This window comes from Lissotriton vulgaris, chromosome 12, assembly GCF_964263255.1.
Source record: "Lissotriton vulgaris chromosome 12, aLisVul1.2, whole genome shotgun sequence".
Lineage (NCBI taxonomy): Eukaryota > Metazoa > Chordata > Amphibia > Caudata > Salamandridae > Lissotriton > Lissotriton vulgaris.
This window is the reverse complement of record NC_141700.1, coordinates 278387523-278411564: the sequence shown is the minus strand read 5'-3', so window position 1 is coordinate 278411564 and position 24042 is coordinate 278387523. Positions and strand designations below refer to the sequence as shown.

The 24042-nt window shown below is 46.8% G+C and overlaps 1 protein-coding gene across 1 annotated transcript in view; it reads right to left on the bottom strand.

Moving 5' to 3' along the window:
* The window catches only part of SDHC (succinate dehydrogenase complex subunit C), a 142831-nt gene that overhangs the window by 47891 nt on the left and 70898 nt on the right, over positions 1 to 24042 (bottom strand). Inside the window, exon 4 of the mRNA XM_086945045.1 lies at positions 16079 to 16140. Coding sequence (XP_086801171.1) covers positions 16079 to 16140 — 62 coding nt within the window. The remainder of the gene's footprint in view (positions 1 to 16078; positions 16141 to 24042) is intronic.

The following is a 24042-nucleotide window of genomic DNA, read 5'->3' as shown; positions in this document are numbered from 1 at the left end:
TGCTGAGCAGGTCCGCCATCTGATTGTCCTTGCCTGGGAGGTGTTCTGCCATGAGGAAGAAGTTTCTCTGAATGGCCCACTTCCACATGCTCTGAGCCAGATGAGACAACTGTGGAGAGTGTGTACCTCCCTGCTTCTGTATGTAGTACATGGCCATCAGATCCAGAAGGTTGATGTGCATCTTCTTCTGCTGTGCTGTCCATAGTCCCTGCACCGTGTAGTGGAATACATGAGCTCCCCATCCCTGGAGGGATGCGTCCGTCGTCAGTATAATCTGTGGCACAGGCTCTTGGAACGGTCGGCCCCTGCAAAGGTTTTGTGGGTTCCACCAATGCAGAGAGTTGTATGCGGGACCGGTCACCAACACTAGGTCTTTCAATTGTCCGTGAGCCTGATTCCACTGACGTGCCAAGCACTCCTGAAGCGGATGCATGTGTAGTCTCGTGTGCGGGACTATGAAGATGCAGGAGGCCATCATGCCTATCAACTGCATGAACACTCGTGCTGGAAGCGAGTGTTGTGGTTTGAATTTTCGTATCAGCAATTGCATGCTGTTGATCCTCACTGAATTTGTCTGTGCTTTGGCAGCCAGAGTGTCTATTGTCGCGCCCAAGTACTGCCATACGTGGGCGGGCTGAAGGTGGGACTTTGGATAATTCAGTGAAAACCCCAGATCGTGAAGAAGGTGAATGGTGTGGGACATGTGGGTGGCACATTGCTGGGCCGACTTTGCTTGGATAAGCCAGTCGTCCAGATAAGGGTAGACGTGAACGTTCTGTCTCCGTAGGTGTGCAGCCACTGTCGCCAGGCACTTGGTAAACACCCTGGGTGCTGTTGTCACTCCGAAAGGGAGGACCTTGAACTGATAATGCTGATCCTGAATGGTAAATCTGAGATATTTTCTGTGTGACGGGTGTAGCGTTATATGGAAATATGCATCCTTCAGATCTAGTGTTGCGAGGAAATCTCCCTGACTGAGCAACGGTAGAACCTGCTGTATTGTGAGCATGTGAAAGTGTTCTGACAAGATGTACTGGTTTAGGGGCCTGAGGTCCAGTATGGGTCTGAGGGACCCGTCCTTTTTTGGGATCAAGAAGTACAGCGAGTACACCCTTGTACCTTTTTGTTCCACAGGCACGAGCTCTATGGCTCCTTTTTGCAGCATGCTGACTACCTCCTGCTGCAATAACTGAATATGCTCTGCGGACATAGGACGGTGTCTTGGGGGTATGTTGGGTGGAGTGGATGTTAACTCCAGACAATAACTGTACTGGATAAGCTGCCCCACCCACCTGTCTGTAGTGATGGATTTCAAGACCGGCAGGAACTGTTGTAATCTCCCCCCGACCGGTGTTATATGGTCGGGGGATAGTGACAAGACGTCACTGTTTGTTAGTGGCGGAGGATCGGGAGTTGTTGTTTCCACGACCTCTGCCCTCGGTGCTGTTTCCACGATAGCCACCCGTATTGTTCTTGTTGTAGGTGGTCTGCTTGCCTCCTTTATTGTATTGTGTCTGCTGGGACACCTGGCCTCTGGAATCTCCTCTATTTTTGGAGCGACGAAAAGAACCACCCCTGAACTGCTGCGACTGTAGAGCCCCCATAGACTTTGCAGTCTCTGTGTCCTTTTTAATTTTTTCTAAGGTGGTGTCCACTTCTGGGCCAAACAAGTAATCAGGGTTAACTGGCTGATTGAGTATGGTGGTTTGTATCTCAGGCTTGAAGCCGGAGATTCTCAGCCAGGCGTGTCTTCGTAACATAACGCCTGTATTAATAGCCCTGGCTGCAGTGTCTGCTGCGTCTAGCGCACACTTAATAGATGCATTGGATATACGTTTCCCTTCTTGTATTAGCATTTCTGCTGCCTCCTTATACTCATCTGGCAAATGTTGTAACAGGGTCTCAAGTGTATCATAATGAGCCCTGTCATATCTGGCTAAGAGTGCCTGTGTGTTGGAGATTCGTTAGACATTGGCCGCTTGAGCTGCCACCCTTTTCCCTGATACCTCTAGCACTTTAGATTCCTTGTCAGGGGGAGGAGCATCAGCCATGGTCTGCGAGTTCGCTCTTTTACGAGCATTTGAATCAACCAGAGAGTCCAATGGCAACTGTCCCCCGATATACGTAGGGTCCACAGGTGATGGTTTGTATTTTTTTTCAATTCTGGGGTTTACCACTCTTGCCCTTGTGGTCTCCTTAAAGATGTCTCCAGCGTGTTTCAGGCCACCTTTAAGCATGGGTAGAGTCTTGACAGTTCTCTCTGAGGTCTAGAAGGTGTCAAATAAAAAATCCTCTTCAATAGGGTCAGCATGGAGTTGGACATCGTGATTTTTTGCTGCCCTCTCAATAAGTGCGTTAAACGCAGCTGTGTCTTCTGTAGGTGAGGTTTTAACAGCATAGGTATGACTGTCAGGGGCATTTTGTGGCTCCCCTGGGTCAACAGTGTCTGCCCAGGGTTCAGTGTTGTCTTCTGGATCAGTGTCTACAGGATAACTGTAATCCTCATTGTCACCACCCCCCACATCCACATCTGAGTGTGTGGGTGAAAAAGGAGTAGGTTCTTGTCCATATTGTTGCAGAGGTTCAAAAAGAAGAGGTGATGTTGCAGAATCCCTCTTTTTCTTTAATGGAATTTTATACGACTCCATAGGCTGTTCTGGGGCGATCTTTCGCTTGAAAATGGAAAGTCTACCAGTCTCAGCGTCGATGAATTGCCTCGACTGATCTTCCTGCAGAGGCTGTCGATGCTTGGTGGCCCCTTCCGTAGTTGTAGGCTTTGGCCCCATGGACACCTTCTTGGCCGCTTCGATGCCCGTCTTAGGGGCGAACGCCTTAGGTGCCACTGGCGGCGGCAGTGTTAACTTATCGGTGCCGATGACTTTGGAGGTTTACTGACTGTCTTTAGGGGTTGAGTGGCCTTCGGTCCGACAGCAATAGCCTTCTCCTTAATGCGTTGCAGCGAGTCCGACACCTGCTTCGAAAAAGAGGCGGATGGTTGTGTTGACTCGACAGGGTCCTTAGAGCCACTGCCAGTTGTGGACTCGAGGTCTTTACTGCCCTTTGCTTTGTCGAGTCGACGTTTAGGATCGAGAACGTTCTGAGTTTCGAGTCCCTTGTTTGTGTCTACGGTCTTCGGCGCCGACTTCTTTGGGTCGATGTCCTTGACCTTTTTCTTTGGTGCCCCGGCTTTTGTCTCGACACCCTTTAGTGACCTCCCCGGGTCGATAACACTTCTGTTTCGTCGGTGCCAATGGTTCAGAAGCTTTCGACCCGACCAAAGTAATGTGTACTTTCGGTTTCGATTTTGTTTCCGGTGCTTTCGGTTTTGTAGACACCGATGTTTTTGGTTTCGATTTTGATCGATCAGCCGATGACTCATTGGAAATGTCCGTAGCCGGGCCTTGAGGCGAGGCTGTAGAACTATGTGTTTCATCTTGGGTAAGGCCATGTGGCGATCCCTCGACCTGAGCCTTATAGAGTGCTTTAGTCTCAGCCCCCGTACCAACGGTTGGGCCTAGCTCCTCGCTCGGGCTATCTTCTACGGCCCCAAAGGCCTCATCGTCGTCTCCTACCTCGTCGAAGACGTCTTCATTATCGACCATTTCCACATCTGCGTCGTAACTGGAGTCGATCTCTGATGCAGGATCAGACAGGTGCTCTCGAACTTCCTGCTCGACTCTCTCATCTTCCTCAGCATCGAAGATGTTCACCGGGTCAGGTGCCGTCTGCTGGGCTTCCTTCCGCGCCGCGCGTCGAAGGCGAACTGTTTTCTTGCAGCGGAACTGAGAACAAGCCATACAGCTGGCTTCATCGTGATCCGGAGACAGGCACTTGTTGCACACCGGGTGGACATCGATATGGGGATACTTTGAGTTGCAAACGGGACATCTCTTGAACGGGCTCCGTTCCATAATGGATCGTCGATAAGGCCTCTGGCGTCGACCGGGCCTTTAGTGCTGAAAAGCCACGCAGCTCTTCTTGACGTCCGGCTCGAGGATAGAGCTGGAACAAGTACAGGGCACCGATCGCAAAGACAATACCGACGATAACTAAAGGCCTTTTGGCCAAATATAAAGTTTTTTATCGATTCCGAACTTGAGTTAACAAATATACATCCAAACCCAATGGCGGAAAAAAAACAATCTGAGGATGGAGAGGATGCCCATGCGCACTGTAGTCCAGGGGAGGAGCCACCTATCTTGTGATACTTCGAAGACTCTTCCAGGACAACAATGTGCAATCATCCGGAACCAACACTAGGCGGCGATCTATGTACAGATATGAATTCAGCAGCCCACATGCCTCGAACAATGGGCTTTAAGCAGTGTCGGGTAGCACTATTCTTTCTAAAAACATTGCCCAACCCTTTGGTTTGCTACTATGTAGCAACATTCTTATGGGCCTGCATGAGGAAAAGGAAGGGCATGATGTGCATTTAAGCAGTTTCAAATGTACTTTGTTTTCCCCTGCTTTTTTGGTTTCTGTATATGTGCAAAGAGAATTCTATGTCAGGACCGGAGGCTGCGATTATGCCATATTCTTGCTTCGCTTTATTCTTAATAAAAAAACGCAGCAGCCAGAAAAAACATATTAACTTGAGCTTTTCCAAACAACCAGGAAAAACGATCATTTGTGCCAAAGAACGAACACAAGTCAACGTTATGCAACTTCAAGTCCCATCAGGCCATAGAGGGTTGCCACATCCTTAGTCCTACAACAGTGTCCATGCCATGTAGATAGTCCCTCCATTTTGTCTGACCCCCCTCTTGCTTCGCAGCCAGTTAAGTGCGTTTCTCTTCAAAGATTGTATTTTTATGCATGTTAGGGGAAAGGAGCGGTTTTCTACCGCTTCGGGTATTGTTTCTGTTACTTTTGGTTGGTATTCCTTTTTTCCAACAGATTCCCTTTGGCCGCTGGAGGGTTCTCGCTCCTTCCTCGGCCGTTTCCCAAAATTGATGAAGCGTTTCGCAGCTAGAGGGAGCTTGCGCGTCTGGGTCTCCTCAGTTGAGGAGCCGCGCTGCGAGACACAGTTGGACCGCAAGCCTTGTTCCCTTTGCCGCCACACCTTGACGCCCTACGTGGTAGTATTGGCCTATTACCTGCAATTCGTATGCCCAGCTGAGGGTCCTATCGCGGCTCTGCCGCTCTAATCGCCTCGGCACGTTTCTGCTGACGGGCCTTACAGCTGTTTTTTCTTTTGAGTGTGCGCTGGGTGGCGAGACTAGTCCTGGTATATTTAGAGGGACTACGTGCACAGGAGGTTGGTGCCACCTCAATTAGCTCTTCTTGGAATCGCCCGAAAAGCCTGCAGACCTCTGGCCTACCCATACTTTGCTCTGTCACAGCAGCCTGGTTATAACTGTAGGTTACCCACCTGTATCTTAGTAGCCCTGATTCCTTCTTTGTTAGTGTCTGTCATGGATCAGTGGAATATTATGAGGAGGAGGTTCAACAGTACCTACCTTTAGATCATACTTTTTTCAACGACTCCATTTACAGGTGTGTGAATGAGGTCGTTGGCCCTTTGGAAGAGCGTCTTTCCAATCGCAAAATTGCAGAGTGTGCCAAGCTTGCGCAGGGACACCTAGGGACCCCAGCCTCTACTGTTGGCTCATCGCCTGGAGAGAACCCCCGGCCCCAAAGAAGCCCTGCATGGGGGGGGTCTGGAAGGGGCACAGGGGGTGGACAAGGACGCCTTTGAGCGACTAAAAAGCGCTTTTTTTGGCAAAAACAGTCAAGCCTGTTCCTGCTCCCTTTCCGGCCTGGGAGTCCGTGGCATCTCCTCCGTTACCCCTGCCATCTCCTGATTGGGATACGCCGGCGGACACGGATGATGAAGACGGGTCTGTGCGGTATTGGCGCCCGTCCACCTCTTCGACCTGCTAGAACCAGATGAGATCATTCATCCTCGGTCGGCAGCCTGGGGACAAGGTGGCCAAGTTTGTGGCGGGTCGCCTCCGCAAGCCCTTGAAAAACGTGGCCAGGGGATGCCTGAGAGCAGAGTGTCCACGCCCCATGCTTGAGGGAAAAGTAGGACTGACTCCAGAACTAGACTCCAAGATGGCCACTTTCTTGGCCAAGTACATGAAAGACCCCCGAGAGGGTATAGATAGTTCCTGGCGCTCCTGTCAGGATAAGCTCCTTGACACGATGGGGCCCCTGACAAATATCCTAGATGGCGGAGAAGGCAAAAGAGACAGGCTCCACGATATCCCCTGAAATTCTCTAGAATTGGGCACAACGTGCTGTCATATTTTTGGGGAAAGTCAATTATGCCCTATCCACAGAGCGTCGGCACTCCCTTTTAATTAAGCTTGACGCGAAATTGGGTGACTTGGCCTCTTCGGAGGCGGGAGCAGTGGCGCAAGGGGGCCTCTTTGGCGATCCATTCGTCAAAGAGTTGGGGAAGTTTGTGGTAACCTTCACCTCTCTAGATAAGGCCCGGTCTAGCATTAAAAGGGTTTTTCAGTCACATTTCTCCCAAGGGGTCAGTCGCGGTAGGGGCCGCGCGACCGGCCGCAGTGGTCAGCAGAACCCTGGCAAGGGACAAGGCTCCGGGCGGGGGCACTATCATACCAACGCAAACTACAACAATTTTTATCCTACCAGAAGACAGCATCTGAGGACACAGTGGCTTCAAGCACAATGCAGGCGGCAACGGAACCACCGGTAAGTGTTATACCTGCAGAACAGGTGTGTGTCGGGGGCCGCCTGGGGCATTTTCAGGACGCGTGGGCTCAGATCACATCAGATGCTTGGGTTTTGAGAATGGTGCGGGGTTTCCACATCAAGTTTTACGATTTTCCCTGTCAAACCAGTTACCCACGCCCCATCGCCTTTTCAGAAGCAGATGCGCAGCTGGTCGACGACGAGGTGGCCGTGTTGTTGCGCAAGGGGCCCATTTGTCGGACGGTTTTGCACTCAGGCGGTTTCCTCAGCAATATTTTTCTGGTGGACAAAACCGATGTGGGGAACGACCGGTGATAAACGTCAAAGAATTCAACGGGTGGCTCGTATATCAACACTTCAAGATGGAGGGGATCCATCTTCACCGGGACATTCTCCTCCCGGGCGATTGGATGGTCCGAATGGACTTGAAGGATGCCTTTTTGATAATTCCCATTCATCCTCCACATCGACGGTTCCTACAGTTTTGCTGGCAGGGCCAGGTGTAAGAGTTTACCTCCCTTCCGTTCAGTCTTTCATCAGCGCCTTGGTGCTTCATCCGGCAGTGGAACTCCTCAGAAGACAAGGTATTCGGATGATCGTCTATCTGGGCAACATATTGCTGATGGCGAAATGCCCCACACAGCACACACGGCAACTACGACAGACGGTCTCCCTTCTGCATGGACTTTGGTTTGTCATCAACGGGGACAAGTCAGTTCTCTCCCTAACAGAGAGTATAGTGTTTCTCGGGTTCGTGGTGGATTCTGTCCGCTCCTCTTTGAGTCTCCCACCCCAGAAGGTGGCCAAGATACAACATATGCTGAGGCAGACCATCACAAAGACACACTCCTCGTTCTGGTAGATTGCCCGGGAAGTAGGCCTTCTCGCCTCCTCTATCCAGGCAATCTTCCCCGGGCCCCTGCATTATCGGGCATTGCAAAGCCGAGCGATCTTTGGATCGTTCCGGACCTGGTCATCGAGTCAGACGCCAGCAAGATCGGATGGGGCGCCTGTTGTGGAGATTTCTCCACCGGAGGCATCTGGTCATCAGAAGAGCAGCAGTTACACATCAACTGTTTAGAACTTCTGGCAGGATCGTTCGCAGTACGATGCTGGACCAAAGACAGAGTCACCTGTTGCATCCTCTTAAAAATGAACAATGTCTCTGCAGTTCGCTATGTGAATCATCTGGGAGGCAGTCGCTCCGAGGCCCTAGCGAACTTGGCGAAGGAGTTTTGGGACTACTGTCTGAGTCATCATGTGTCCGTTTCGGCGGAGTAGCTGCCGGGGCAAGCCAACCAAGTGGCAGACTGGCACTCAAGACATCTGAGGGATTCCAGTCTGTGGAAGTTGAACACGCAAACCTTCCAGTGGTTGCGCGGTCTTTGGGGCCCGTTCACGGTAGATCTGTTCGCCTCGCGGCTGGACCACCAACTTCTGTGGTTTTTTCAGCTGGAGGCCGGGCCCTCTAGGGCTGGCAACGGATGCTTTCCTGCAGGACTGGAGTCAGGAGACGGGTTACGCGTTTCCCCCATTCTCCATGGTGGTGCGGACAGCGGCCCAGATCCGCCGACAGTGGGCGGAGGTGGTTGTGGTGACCTGATTTTGTGGTTTCCAGTTCTTCAGGAACTTTCCTGGGATTTTCCAATCCTACTCCCCCCATTTCCTCACCTCCTCCTGAATCCGAACAGAGAATGTCACCATCTCGTCACGAGGGGCCTCTCCGCCTCATGGCATGGCGGCTTTCAGGCGTCGCTGGTCTCTCCCAGGCCTTCCGTGATCAGCTGAGATGCTCCTCTCAAAAGCCTGGGCAAACAGTACCTCAAAGCACTACCAATCAGCCTGGTCTAAATGAATGCGTTGGTGTCTTCGACAGGATTTGGATCCCATGGTCGCAGGAGTCGTACCAGTTTTGAATTTTTTAGCGGAATTGGTGACTGAGGGCCTAGCATACCGGTCAATTAATGCAATACGATCTGCAATTTCAGTGGGCCACTGTCCCATTTAAGGCTCCCGGATCGGTGAGCACCCTTTCGTTTGCAGGCTCCTTAGGGGTATTCTTCTGTCGTTACCTCAGGAGCCTCGGTATTCAGTATTGTGGGACGCCAATCTAGAGCTAAATCTCTTCCTGTCTTGGCAACCCAATAAGTACCTGTCTTTGAAGAAAATTTCTGCCAAACTAGCAATGTTATTTTGCATTGTCTCCTGTCGCAGAGCGTTGGATGTTCGGGCACTGGACATTTCTGCTAGGGTTTCTTCCCCGGAAGGGGTTACCTTTACTATAGGTCGTCGTACTAAGTCATCGTCAAGAACGATCTCTTACCCAGCTTTTACTGATATGCCAAAACTGTGTGTGGTGAATTACTTAAAGGTATACGAGGATATGACACTTGAAATGCGCCCTCCAGGCGCGCAGCAACTGTTAATTGCTTTAAGGAAACCCCAGCAAAGCCGTATCCTCCCCCACCATAACCAAGTGGGTGCGGTGGGCCATGCAAGAAGCGGGGATTGATACAAAACAGTTTGGATCTCATTCAGCCAGGGGTGCGATGGCTTCCAAAGCCTTTTTCCTGGGGGCCCGTTTAGAGGGTCTCATGCGTGTGGCAGATTGGTCATCTGATTCCACTTTTAAGCGGTTTTATTTCAAACCGGTAGTGGACGTGGCTCAGTTAGTGGTAAGTAAGCTTTGAACTAGCATAATCGGAGACTCCGGTCCCAACATAGAATCGAAATTTACCTAGCATAGTAACGGTGAGTTTTAATTCTTTTAAGGACACAGAGGCGAGGATTATCCCTCCCATTCCACGTCAGTCCTAACCCTCCCGTAATGGTGTAAGTAATTACATTTTGTACACATTTTCTGTTTCGGATTCCTCACTTAACAGTGTGGTATCACCCGTCTCTTTATCTTTCAGGAAATGACGGTTCAAAACAGGATCAGTACCTTTGGCGTGACTCGCACAAAGAAAGAGGAGGGTCAGACAAGATGGAGGGACTATCTACACGGCATGGAGACTGTTGTGGACTAAGGATGTGGCAATAGGACTTGAAGTCGCATAACGTGGACTTGTGTTCATTCTTTGGCACAAATGATCGTTTTTCCTGGTTGTTTCGAAAAGATCAAGTTGATATGTTTTTTCTGGCTGCTGTGTTTTTTATGTAAGAATAAAGCGAAGCAAGAATATGGCATAATCCTCGCCTCAGTGTCCTTAATAGAATTGAAACTTACCGTTACTATGCTAGGCAAATTTCGATTCTTATAGCATTACTCAGCTCTTAGTTTATGGATGAATGCTTTTGTTAAAAGATGAGTAATGCTGTAAATTCTCTTTGCACATGTACATAAACCAAAAAAGCAGAGAAAAACAAAGTACATTTGAAACTGCTTTAATGCACAGTAGAAACCATAATCCTGCAAAGAGGAATGAAAGCATTGCAAGCTCAGGCTGTATTGTAGAAAAATTAGAGTAGAAAAGCTAACCCTTAGAAATACACATAAAAACTGGCACTGTGCCTTTAAGGCTGCCATGACCCCTAGCTTCCCATCATGCATCAGAGGTGACAGTTAGGTCAGTTGTGTATGTATGTATATATAAGTATATATACATGAAGATATCAAAGAGGAAATGAAAAAAAGATTACAAAAATACGAGTTGAAAATTCGGCAGAGAAAGGAAGAAAAATTCGACAGATGAAAGAGACTACTCTATGGGTTGTATTCTCACTTTCGCCAGAAAATTTGACGGGCCCCGTAAAGAAATGATACGCAAGAAACACAATCCACCAAAGCCCTCCATAAGAGTTGAGACATCGGAATCGGATATAACAGCATCAGAGCATTTAGGGGATGAAGTGGCTGGACCATCAAGGCCCCCCAGGAAAACCCTTTTTCACGAGGAATACGATCTTATAAGAGCAGCATTGCTACGGGGAGGTAAAACCAAACCCCCGGAACAAAATGCAGGAGACAAGGAGGGGAGGCAGGAAGAGGAAGGGGCAGAGGCGGAGGTCAAAATCAATCGACCACAACAAAGAAGAAGAAGAGAGGGGGAAGGCTGTAAATATAGCAGATAATCTAACAATAGTGAATCTGACTAACAGGGAATTGACATCTGACGAAGAGTCCGTATTAAAACTAGGATTTTCGTTTTGTCCACCGACCAGCCTTGAATACACCAAAACGAGAATAGATCTTTTCAGGTTTGTCAGAAAATTAAAATTACACAAATACTACAAACTGAAACCTACAGTCAAGGAAACCAGACTCTTACAAGACACAATAAGGGATACGGACATCATACAACTGGATGACCTGACAACATTGGAAGCCCTAGAGGAGTTCAGAACTGAGACTTGTATGGAAACACAAGACCTTGAAACCTGGACACAGAGAAGTAGGAACTTGGGAATAGGACAAGAGGCACCTAAAACTAACTTTAAACCCATGTCCCAATTCCTACCACAACACCACAAGACGCTATTGATATATTCAGTGACGCTATGCTAAAAGATCTCAGCGAACTACGTTACAAAGATACACGCAAATGGACCAGGAGCCCACTCATCAAAGGACAATCCCTAGCCTTGAAAAAATTACAGGAAGAACCAAATATAATTTTTAAACCCTCTGACAAGGGCGGCAACGTCGTGCTGCTGACTAGGGAACAATATGTGGGTGAAGCAATGAAACAACTAAACAACAACAACCATTATGAACGTACGACCCACAAAAAATACCAAGAAAGCATCGAGGAATATGGCAAATTGATCCTCAAATGGCACAATAAAAAGATGTTGGACACTGACGAATATCTATTTCTAAGATCAAACCATCCAGTCATACTATCAATTGCCTAAGATCCACAAGGATACAAGGATGCCACCGGGACGACCTATAGTATCTTCTATGGGCAGCCTCACTGAAAACCTGTCAATTTTCATCGATCATTTTCTATTCCAAGCTGTAGCAACTCTAAATTCTTATATCAGGGATACTAAAGACTTCATCATGAAATTGGAGAAATTGAAATGGGACAATTCTTACACCTTAATTGTTATGGACATTACAAGTCTCTATACCTGTATTGAACACAGTCAAGGTTTGAGGGCAGTAGAGTACTTTATGAAGAAAAAACCACTTAAATTTGCTGGTCATAGTACCATGCTCCTTGAGATGACAGAGTTGTGTCTATTAAATAACATTTTCTCTTTGAAGGCAACATGTACAGACAGATCTCCGGGTCCGCGATGGGCACCTGCTTCGCCCCCAGCTACGCAAATTTATTTGTAGGCTGGTGGGAGGAGCAGGTGGCCTGGTCCAACGGTAACCAATCTAGGTCTAATCACATAGTCACCTGGCATAGATACATAGATGACCTTTTCATGGTCTGGGAAGGGTCAACTAAAAGTGCCAGGGACTACATTAAACATCTGAATGACAACAACCTAAATCTCCGCTTCACGGGCGAGGTTAGCTCAGTGGCAGTGAATTATCTCGACCTAAGAGTAGAGATTAAGGGGAATGAGGTAATTACATCACTGTACAGAAAAGCAACCGCTGGCAATAGCATCTTACATGCTGACAGCGGACATCCAGTTGCCCTAAAGAAAAGTATCCCGTATGGGGAGCTTCAGCGCCTCAAACGCAATTGCTCCCGAGATGAAGATTTCCTAAAATGTGCAGATGAGAGCATTGAGAGATTTAAATCTAGGGGATACGATAGTGCCCTCTTAATTAAAACTCTCAACAAAGTGTCCAAAATTCCACGCCACCAACTGCTGACTGATGCCAAAGCTGATACGAAACAAAGCAAAGAGGAAGGCAAATTCCGTCTAATTACATAATTTTCTGAAAATGCCAGTTTTTTGAAAACCACCCGTAGAAAGAACTGGCACATTCTGAAAACTGATCCTATTATTGGACAGGATATTCCCCAAGGCCCTTTAGTCACCTTTAAGAAGGCTAGATCTATTAAAGACCTTTTGGTACATAGTCATCTAGACACCCCCAAAAAGAAAGAAAGCATCTTGAAAGACATGAGAGGATTCTTCCCATGTGGGAAGTGTAAAGCCTGTGCTTTTAGTAAGAGGATGTTAGGTTATGATGTGCCTGGATTGCAAGAGCGCAAGAAAATATCCACATTTATTACCTGTCAAACATCACATGTTGTTTATTGTTTGGTCTGTCCGTGCAGTCTCAAATATATTGGGAGCACGGTGAACAATGTTAAGTTAAGAATCTTGGAGCATATGCGGGCCATATCTAATAATTAGGCACTATGCCATTAAACACAAAAGCAACAGAGATGCCTTGCAATACTTTGACATTGACCCGGTCCCTGACCATGAGAGAGGGGGTGATAGGATGACCAAACTCAGACGTCTTGAATCAAGATACATAATAGATCTCCAGACCAAGACTCCCAAAGGCCTTAACAGTGGGGAGGAACCTGCTTATAATTTAGGGAAGTGAACCTTGTCCCTTTTCGATAATAGTGAATTACACCAATACATCCCTGAATTGCTGCTAAATAAAATAGAATATTTTATAAGGGAACAGCCGGTTGACGGCTTAATCAGGAGTTATACTAGGCGGTTCCTGCTGGAACCGCCCATGCCGATCCACGGCAAGATTTATCTTTACACAGATTGTGCAATAATCCATTGAATGTAGGTCTATATGAACTGTGGACCTTTGCTACAATAATCATGTTTATAAATTTACTAATTTTATGTAATGAATGTTTTTTAAAGTAATGCCATTTTAATACGTATGTATCAAAAATTGTAAATATAACATGTTTTTGCACACTGTAAGATGGCGCTCACTGGTGCTTGCTGGTGAGCAGTCCTACCTCCATTTCCCATATCCTGTCATGTGCTGGGTCTCTTTAAAGTAAGCTTCCGTGTTTCACCACGGTAAACACATTGATAAAGGGGTTTCCGGAAACGCGTCTGTGCGAAGCGTAGAAAATAAACTGAATCGTTTGAAAAAACCACCCCGCGAGTGCTGTTTCCTTCTTTCCCGGCTGGGAGAGTGGGTTTTGGAGCGAAAAGATATCTATCTATCTATCTATCTATCTATATCTATGGGGGCCTGCTTTTCTCCCAGTTATGCCTGTCTACACATGGGCTACTAGGAGGAGCAGGTCCTCCTGCCTAACCACACCTCTGTTATGAACACACGGGTAAAATGCTGGCTCAGGTATATTGATGAAATTTTTTTATATGGGATGGCTCTACAAGTGAAGTGGTCACGTTTATTGAACAACTGAACATTAATGATTTAAACCTTCAGTTTACAAGTACTATCAGTGCTCGGTCTGTGGTGTTTCTGGATGTTGAAATGGTTGTTGAAAATGATAAACTACAGACAAGGCTTTACAGAAAGCCTACGGCCGGCAACACGGTGTTGCACGCCACCAGCCACCATCCAGCACACTTGATAAAGAGCATTCCCTACGGAGAAATGCTCCGCATCAGGAGAATCTGCAGCGATGAAATAGGGTGTTTACACACCCAAAATGAGAGTAAGATCAAATTCCTAGCCAGAGGTTACAACAGGGCTACTATTGATGAGGCCATCAGTAGAGCCAACAGGCAGGAAAGAAAGCAGCTTCTGAACCCTACGGATAATTGTGTTAGAATTTCTAAAACTACAACTGCCAATGAAACATGTCTAATAATTGGCTATAGCAATCAACACAAATCAATCCGCAAGATAGTCAAAGACAACTGGTCCTTAATTACCAGTGATCCCATAGTAGGCAAGATGGTCACTAAATCGCCAAGTATAACATACAGGAAAGCCAGGTCAATGAAGGATAGTTTGGTCTCAAGCAGCCCTGAAATAGTCACGGGCTCGTGGCTAGGTGGAAGTAGGGGCTTTTTGAGATGTGCATCATGTAAGGCCTGCAAGAATGGTGTTAGCAGAACTGAGTACATGACACCGCTTTCCCCCAAACCCATGAAAATAAGAGAGAAATTAAATTGCAGGTCAGAATTCGCGGTGTACGTGTTAAAATGTCCCTGCGGCCTGAGGTATGTAGGGAGCACAAGAGCACAAAAGGATATTGCAGCATTTAAGAGCAATTAGCAATGCAGACCAAACATACCCTGTAGCCAGGCATTTTGAAAAAGTAAATGGTAAAAATCCTACTGGACTAGTTTACTTTGTAATAGACTGTGTGCCCCCCCAGAGGAGAGGTGGCGACAGAGAATCCCTACTATGTAAACTAGAAACCAGATACATCATCATGCTAGATACCAAGATGCCAAACTGGCTTAATACTAGTGAGGATTGTTACACCTACCTGTAAATTGTAAGATCAGGCATCAATTAAGTACTTTGCCTATGGATTGAAGCTGTATTTGAAACATTCATAGAACTACCCTGGTGCTCCACACTAACTATATATATAACCTTTTGAAACATGAGATATTTTACTCTATTTCACTTCTATTTACACACACATTTTTCTTTTATGGGTAGCACATTGATTTTACTGTTGCGTATTTTGCACATTTAGCAAATTTGCACATCAAGATTGTATACTTTGCACAGGAAGTAGGATTAGCCCACTGGGGCATGATTACCATCACGGCTTGTATTCATGAAATGTCCTATTTACATTGCATGTTTTGCACAAACACCCCTGTTGCCAACTATAGCACACAGTGGGCCTTATTTGGCATTACTCTATACCGTGATTATCAGGTATTCATCAAGATATCAGTACAGATTAGCAATATTTATACATTTTGAAACATTTTAAACTATTTAAGTTTTATTGTGTTTATTCTGCATTACTGATATCGATTTTATCCTCACCTGTGCAGTATATTTATTTTGATTGTAGCGTAATGAGGTGCTAATAATGTATTATACAGTTTTTAGGAGCAACACATTAAGCATGTTCCATCATTTATGTATTACGCTATATGCATTGATGCAATAACTCATGTAGTATTTTTACTATATCTATTACGCAACAGGCACTCTTGCACTTTAAAAATGGGTGGCCAGCCCCCATGACGCTGTCATGTGATCAAGACTTTTGGTAGCCGAAACGCGTCATGGCTGACTTGTGTTGGGCAATAAATTAAACTACACCAAACAACTGGGTCTCGCTTCTTCCTTCTGCTCGCCTGAGCAGGCTGAGTTTGGACGACTACATACTGATATATATATCAAAATCCTGCAGTATGTTACCAAATCAATGCCTGGTGGGGTTGATTTCTCACTAAATAAAGCTGGAAAACTACAGCAAGCATAAACCCTTAGTTTCTAGCTCATTGCAAACAATAACAAGCGTACAGAATGCCATAAAGACCAAACATGCAAAAACTGACTGCGCACATTGCAAAATTTCTTAGAATGCATATGATGTGAAATGGAGTCATTACAGACCTGCACTCATGGCAATCCCAGTTCCACGGTGCGAGATGGACATCATCATAGGGAGAGACCATCTGAAAGAAAGGGCATTATTATCAATTAGTAACCTGTCCCCTTTTCCTTTCACTTCAGAACTGTATAGCGTTTTATAGTCACAGTTTTTCTGTGTAAATGCAAAATATACCACTCAAAACAATTGAGAAAAAAAGCAACACAAAACTAACAGTGACAACAGCGCCTTGGGACCCTAGCGGTGAGTAGCGCGCTTTACAAATTTTGCTGATTGATTGATTGATTGAAGAATCTAAACCTGTGCTAAATAGAAATACAGAGCAAATGACGAAAGCAGAGGATAGTTGACAAAAACGTGAATAACATGAAAACTGCTAGTTTGGGAAAACCATAGTTTCAGAACAAAAAGTTACTTACCTTGGGTAACGCTCTTTCTGATAGATACTCTAACTGCAGATTTCTCTCTTTCTGAATATTTTCCATTCACTCTACCATTATGTTTTGCTCCACCTCACCACTCTTAGGTCAGGAGCAGAGGAGACTCCAATAGTTGGATCCTAAAAGAGCTCTTAGCTTTTACGTGGTTTCTACAAGAGAATATGGTGTAGGTTATCAGCTCTTTGTGGTATTCACAGGCGCAAAGAAGGCAAAGCAGTGCAGAAGAGGACCATTCCTCAGTGGATCGGGCTCTGCGTTAAAATCTGCTACAGATTGCCCAAGAAAAAAACCCTGAAAGGTTTGCAGGCTCATCCCACAAGAGCCAGAATGCTACCACTGTCCTTTGGCATGTGGAGAATCTGTTTTTGATAATGTCCAGGCTGCTGTATGAGTCACCCCATACGATCACAAAGCACTATTATCTGAACAGGCAGGTCCATCACAATGTCATTTTTCTCGCTCTGTCCTGCTGGACAATTTGGTTTGAGCAGGATCCCAGACCGACCAACTGCAAGGTACTGCTGGGGTACCTATTCAAAAGGTGAGGAATCTGTGGGGCATGAAGCCCGATTGTTCGGGGTGTACCGACTTACTAATAACTTGGGCTAGGCGGCACACCAGTGCCTTAGCTAGCATTTTTGGCTGTTTTAAGTAAGGAGATGGGTCTGTAAGATAAGCAATTCCCCTTTGGCTGCCCCTCTTCATGTATGGTGATCAAAGTTGCAACCCTCTGGTCTTGTGGAAGCTGCCTCGGCTCTCCTCAAACATGGACCGTAGTTGCGGGGCCAATCTATCCGGTTTTAACTTGTACAATTCAATAGGTGGGCTATTAGGGTTAAGTTTCCCAGTCTTATTTCCCAGATCATACACTCTTCCTTCCTTATCTCTAGCTAGAGTTTTGGCCATATCGGTAGCTATAGCTTTATAGTTGTCTCTTTTTAGTTTCAAGGCGTGTACTCTCTACTGCTTGCCCTCTTCACTTGCCTCCTCCTCCAGTCGGAGGACCTTATTCTCTAGGTGAACTAGCTCTTTTAATTTCTCCTTACACGCTCCGACTATGCGCAAGAGTGCGTGCCCCCTAATTACCATTTAAAGGCTTCCCATATAGGTTTGAGTAGGTTTTCTTGTCCTTGAATGGACTAGACGTATTATGAATTCATAAATCACACAATGGTGTGTGTGATTAGGCAAATTATCTTTTACTTCAATCAAAATGTTTAATTCTGCGGCTCTGTACCGTGAGTTAAGTACCATTGATGAGCTGACTTTGAGGCTGCAAGAATTACTATTTTTTTTCTCTTTAAAACAAAAGAAAAAATGATTCATCTCGTGACATGCATTGACTTATTTTTGGAAAAAGGTCGCCCCCTAACAGTTTTAGAAAGTCCATGCATTGTAACAAGCTGGTTGCTGACTGAGTGAGAATCATGGTTGTTTGTCCCTGCCGATTTAGTAAGTGTGGCGCACTTAAGATTGTTCCCATCAATTGGAAGGTTAAATCTAAGTACATCAAATTAAAATGCTCTTGTGATCAAGAGTCATGCCTCGCTCCTTGGATCATTTAAACTGAAGTGGTCTAGTTGGGAAAATATGTCTCGGTTTAAGATGTGGATTAGTTAAAGCTACTTTGTGTCCTTGAACTTCCATTCTTGTGCTAGAAAACGGAGTGTGAAAAGTCTGACCTTGAGATTTTTGCTATTGCGAAACCTAATAAGACTTTGAAATATCTGTTAATAGATCCAAACTCAGTTGACTAGTTACAGGGTTTACTTTACAACAAGATGTGTATGCTGCGCTCTTTCCGTTGTCCTAGGCCAATAATCATACCTGTAGAATACTGAACTTCTAAACATATTTTAACTGGCGAGAGACTGTTGGACATTTTGTTGAAGGTCTCAAACCTTGATTTGTAAGTTTATCTAAAAAAACATTTTGCTTCTTGATTATTGCTTCTGTAAATGGTCTTTAAGTTTTAATGCCTAAATGATCTAAGCAATCCACTGGTGTCCAAAAGTTGAAGCTGTAATGTTTTACTTAATTGCATATTTGGGAATCAACAGGGGAAGAGGAGTTGGCCTAACGGCTAGGGCTCTCGACTCAGACCTGGGGAACTGTATTCGAGTCTCAGTAATGACCCTAAAAACATCCTGTGATTCTGGGCAAATCACTTAATCTCCCCGTGCCTAACAAAAATTAATGTGTGTCCTCATGTAACGTAACTGGTGCTTTATAAAGCGCTCTGATACCCGATCAGGGTCAAGTTTGCGCTATATAAAACTATGCAAAAAAAAAAAAAAAGATGCCAACCAGACCAGGCATGGGACAGCATAACCAAAACAAACAAACAATAAGTGGGTCAGCAATTCGTTACTAGACTGACATACCGGGCACAAATTATCACTGGGTTTAGCCCATCTAGTAGTACAAATTTTAATGGCAGTGAGCCCACCCTAAACTGAAAATATAGCTTCCAGTCATGCGGTTTTGTGATTAAGTCCCAACATAATTTCAATCTGGGGATTAATTTACTTTCCAGGAAAGCTCCAGTTCGAGAGGACGACTCACTATTTCTAAGCATATTGTACTGCACCATTTCCAAATATTTATCTTTCTAAATCTTTTTAGTGGGAAAGGTGGAACTTATTGGATCCTCCCACAGTGATTTCATGCCAATACTTGATATAGTATCTTTAACTTCCCGTAGCCATTTTATATGCTGAAAAGTATCTGCCCTTATTATATCTTGGAAACCAGCCGCATATACTGCCAGTTCTGGAGTAGTCCAGAGTCTCTGCCAGTATAAAAGAGGACACAGTTTAGCTATATCTACAATTGATTTTCTCCCTAGATCATACAATAAAGCACACGTTGGGGATACTCTGTGGTAAACTAGTATTTTTTCTCAAAACAACTATTTTCTGATCAAATGAGCTTGGATAAGTTCTCACAACCCCAAAGTTCTGATCCATAGAGGGCTGAGCTGATCACTTTCATATTATGAATCTCAAGTACCGGACTTATTGGCTTTAAGAATGAGTCATTAAATTCCGTGTGCAACACCCAACAATTGCTGATTGTGAGAAAGTGGCTTTATATATACAGGACTAGAATGAAGTACAGTGTGTATAGAGTCCACCAACCCCAGAGGTATAACAGAGGTTAAAGTCAGAACTGACCTTACTCTCCAAAGCGGTAGCTTGGTCGAGCAGTAAGGCAGTACCAGAGGACAGTGTAAAGCATTTGTTGTACACACTCAGTCAGCAAAAGGTTTCACACACTCAAGGACTGAACTCCAGGCCAATTGCTTTTATATCCACAGATATAGTTGCTTTATTTTTAGAACCAACAGTTGAAAAAATATACTCTTCTAGTTATGAATACTCTCATGTAAATACTTTGCAAAGGAGCAATAAAGTGTGTGCACACAATGATTACAGTATAGGTCGTAAGCAACTCAATCCTAAAACACACTTTAGCATAGAGCTCAATCGGTTTTCTACATATAAGTACAGTTGATTACTCTATAGATTACTTTAGCAGTTCCAGGACTAGATGCTAGATTCAGTCCTGGGTTCTAAACTGAAACCAGATTAGCAAAAACGTTTTAGTTACTGTAGTGAATTTTCATGAATATAAGGCTGTTTTAAAAGTGTACACTTAGAAACTTTTCAAAGGAAATCTGACAATGTTATTCAATGGAAGAAAATTCAGGTTGCAGGTAAAGAATGTTTGCGTTACTTTTGTAATCCAGCACTGGTCTCCTAGTGCCAGCACTGGGGTCTGAACTCAAAACAGGTAGGTAATTGCGTTTCAGTATTTCGCGTGATTTTTAGAGAATATTTCAAGTTTTCAAAAGTAGACAGAAGAAATTTCAGAGAAAAGCAGACAAAGGGTTCCTATGGAGAAAATACAGATTACTAGTAAACCCGCTAGGGATTACTTTTGCGGTTCAGTACTGGCTTGAAAGGTAAAGTACTGGCTTCTCCCCTGATCACAGGTGAGTACTTCGGAATTTGGACTTTGGCGGATTTTATATGAATATTTTCAGTTTTCAAAACTTCACACTTAGAACATTTTCGAGTCAAAAATGGGTGTACCCGTATTGGATGATGTTTGGAATCCATTTGCCTGATGTGATCTCTCTCCATTCCTGGAGATAGAGTCTTAATCTTCCACCCACTGGTGTTACGTGGTGGTAGTTGTCCATTGTGTCCTGACCCCTTTGTACGTGCTGCCCCCTGGGATCCTTTCTGTGGGCGGGCACACGGGTGTCTCTGAAGTCATTTAGAGGCGGGCTCCTGGCCCCCTCTTTTATGCTGTCCTCGTCCATTTCCTCTCCCTCGAAAGGACTGGCCCCTTGACTGGTACTGCCAGGACTGCTTCTGTTGACTCGGTTGCGCCTGCGGCGTCTGTTGGAAAGCCTGGTGTGAAGTACCTGGCTGGTTTCCACCTCTTCCGCCGGGCCTCCGTGACTGGGTGCCCCTTTTGCTGCCTCTGAACTGCAAGGCTCCCATGGATCGCGCAGTTTCATTGTCTTTCTTTAGTTGACTGAGTTTGTCGTCAACTGTTGGCCCGAACAGCGTCTCGCCGTTGAACGGAGTGTTCAAGATGCTGTGTTGCACTTCAGGCTTAAAGCCCGAGATTCTGAGCCATGCTTGTCTTCTTTCCGTGACACCCATCATCATGAGCCTGCTGGAGGTGTCTGCACCATCCAGGGCCGTCTTGAGGCAACAATTTGCCGCATTCTTCCCGTCTTCCACCAGTTTCTCGGCCTTCTGCCTGGCCTCCTGGGGTAGGTCTTTCACCAGTTTCCCTAGCTCCTTCATGATCTGGTACATGTGCCTGTTTATGAGGGCATTGGAATTAGCCATGCGCCATTGGGTCGCGGCATTCCGTTCGATCCTTCTGCCCACTAAGTCCATCCTTTTGCTCTCCTTATCAGGGGGAGGTCCAGAAGTGTTGGCCACGTTAGCCCTCTTCCTTGCTGTGGCTGTGATGATCGAGTCAGCTGAGACCACGCCTCGGATGTAGGCTGGGTCCTTCGATGAATGTTTGTACTTTTTTTCGGTTCTGGGAGTGACTGCCTTGCATGTTGCGGGCTCCCTGAATGCTTCCATCCCCTGCGCCAAGACGCTGTCGAGCATAGGTAGATACTGGCTCCTTGTTTGCGTGGGGAGTAATGTCTCGAGGAGAAAGTCCGCTTTCTGCTTCTTCTCGTCGAGCTTGAGCTTGAAGGCAGTTGCCACCGACCTCATCACCGAGGTGTAAGCTTCGATGTCGTCTGGCGGCGATGGCCTCGAGGGGTATGTGTCGACCGCCTCTTCTGGGCTTTCGGTGTCGACATCCAAGTAATCCTCCTCCTGCGGGTCACAGGTGGCCGACTCGGCGTCCAACCTGCTGTCCTCTTCCTCCTCATAGCTGTAAGCCTCGTAGGGATTCTCGTGCTCTTCCTGGTCGTCGACCATTTCGGTGCCAGGCTCATGTTCCTCGACCTGTTCCTCTTCCTCCTCGACCATTTCCTGCATGGGTGGCTTGGTCTTGTGGGGAATCGTGAAGGCTCTCATCTTGGCGTCGAAATCCTTTTTCCGCTGCAGGATGTTCTCCATTTCGGCTTCTAGTCGCCGTTTTTTCTTTTCCATCTCGGCCGCGTTGTCCGCGCCAGATTGTTCGGCCACTCTCTTCGGCGCCTGGCTCGACTGCGAGAGTTTCAGCGTCGAGGACTTGGACGTCGAACTGGGTTTCGGGTCCCTGTACGGCGTCGAGGCTTTAGGGTCTTTCTCCCTCGACGTCGATCGGTCCTTTTCGGGGACGATCTTCGACGACTTCTGCTGCTCAACAGCTCTCGGCGCCAGGGACTCCTTCTCAGAGGATCCGCTGGGCCTGTGGGTAGCCGCGGACGCCAGGTGTCTCTGCGTCGGCGCTTTCGTGGTCTTGCCCTCGTTTTTTCGAGACTCTGAGTCTCTCGTGCTCTTGGGGAACGACAAGTCTCCTACCTTATCAGATGTCTTCGTGTAATCGGTCTCTACGACCGTGTAGCTGTCGTCTTCGGCGGCAGCGTTGTCCTCTTCCTCCGAGGACATCCCCAGCTCGTACAGCGATGGCGTCGGGGCTTTTCCTTGGAGGGTGGCGTGCGCTACCCTCTGGCTCTTCCTCACATGAAGGGTCTTCGGGGCGAAGACGGAGCAGGCGTTGCAGTCCTCGCTTCTGTGTTCTACCGGTAAACAAAGGTTGCAAACCGGGTGTTGGTTTTACTGCGCGAACTTGTGGTGGCAGTTAGGGCAGAACTTGAACGGCGTGTTGTCCATCATCGAGTGTTTAGGCCTCCCTGGCCGCGCGAACGTCGACGATCGTTGAAGTCCTCGATGATTTCTCCTTCTTTTCGCAGGGCAGTGTTCGGCTAAGTCTTTCGTAGTCTTCTTCTTTCGATATCTTCTCGAATTTCAATCTTTTCCTAGTACTTTCTCCAAAAATGTCTGGAGCCCAACGGGAACGATCCAGACCCGACCGCGGAAAAAAGAATCTGAAGATGGCGCCCAAGGGTGGGAGCTTCCACAGGAAGCATGCAGACGTCACCGGAAATACACCCAGGAAGGGGTGACGCTGATGCCCACCTGGGCGACGAAAAAAAATAAAAAAGAAAAGAAAAGACTACGAATCCGGACCCAACCACAAGACCGCGGAATATGCACAGCATAGTGAATCCAGAAAGATTCACGCTGCAAAACTTCACACTTAGAACATTTTCGAGTCAAAAATGGGTCAATGTTATCCAATGGCAAGTAAGTGAATTACCCGTTTCCAGGCGAGTACTTGGTTGGTGAAGTTAAGGTTTTGGGCATAGACTCAGAGGTCCCCCAGGGTCAGGTAAGTACAGTTAGTTCAATCCCAGCGGCACATGGGCGGCCGGGTGCAGAGGTAGGCAGGCCCAATGATATCCAATGGGGGAAAGGGGGCCTTCGGTTGGTGGCTGCTGGCAAGCAGGCCACGCGGCTGTGGGAGTTGGGCTCCTGGTCACTTGCTAAGGGCTAGGGGGGGGGAAGTAGGATAGGACAAAGGGGTCACAGCCAGCGGCACTCGGGCGGCTGGGTACAGGGTGCTTTTGCTCCGTCGGGCGCTCAATGTTATCCAATGAGGATCCTGAAAAGGGAACAAAGGCTGCAGGCTCTGGGACGGAGACTCTCCAGGGGCGGCCAGCGCTTCGAGAGGTGAGTTGGGATCTTGGAGCACAGGTAGGTACCCCAAAGGGAGGCACAGAGGGCTGCAGGGCGCCGGGTGTCATTGGGTGTCGGAAAAGCTTACCCTCAAGCTGGTCGCGGTTGGGGTGGCCCCTGGTTCTGAGTCTGCAGACATCGGCTGGTTCGTCGAGGAGGGTCTTTGGGCACTGGACTTCGGGTCCCAGTCGCCGGGGGGACGTCCTCGTGGTCTTGGTTCGGTTTGGCACGGCCCGGGCTCGGCTGGTGCAGAGTGGGGTGGTCCGGAGCTTCCTGGTTGGCACCAGGGTGGTTGTTGCAGCAGAGCCTCTGCTG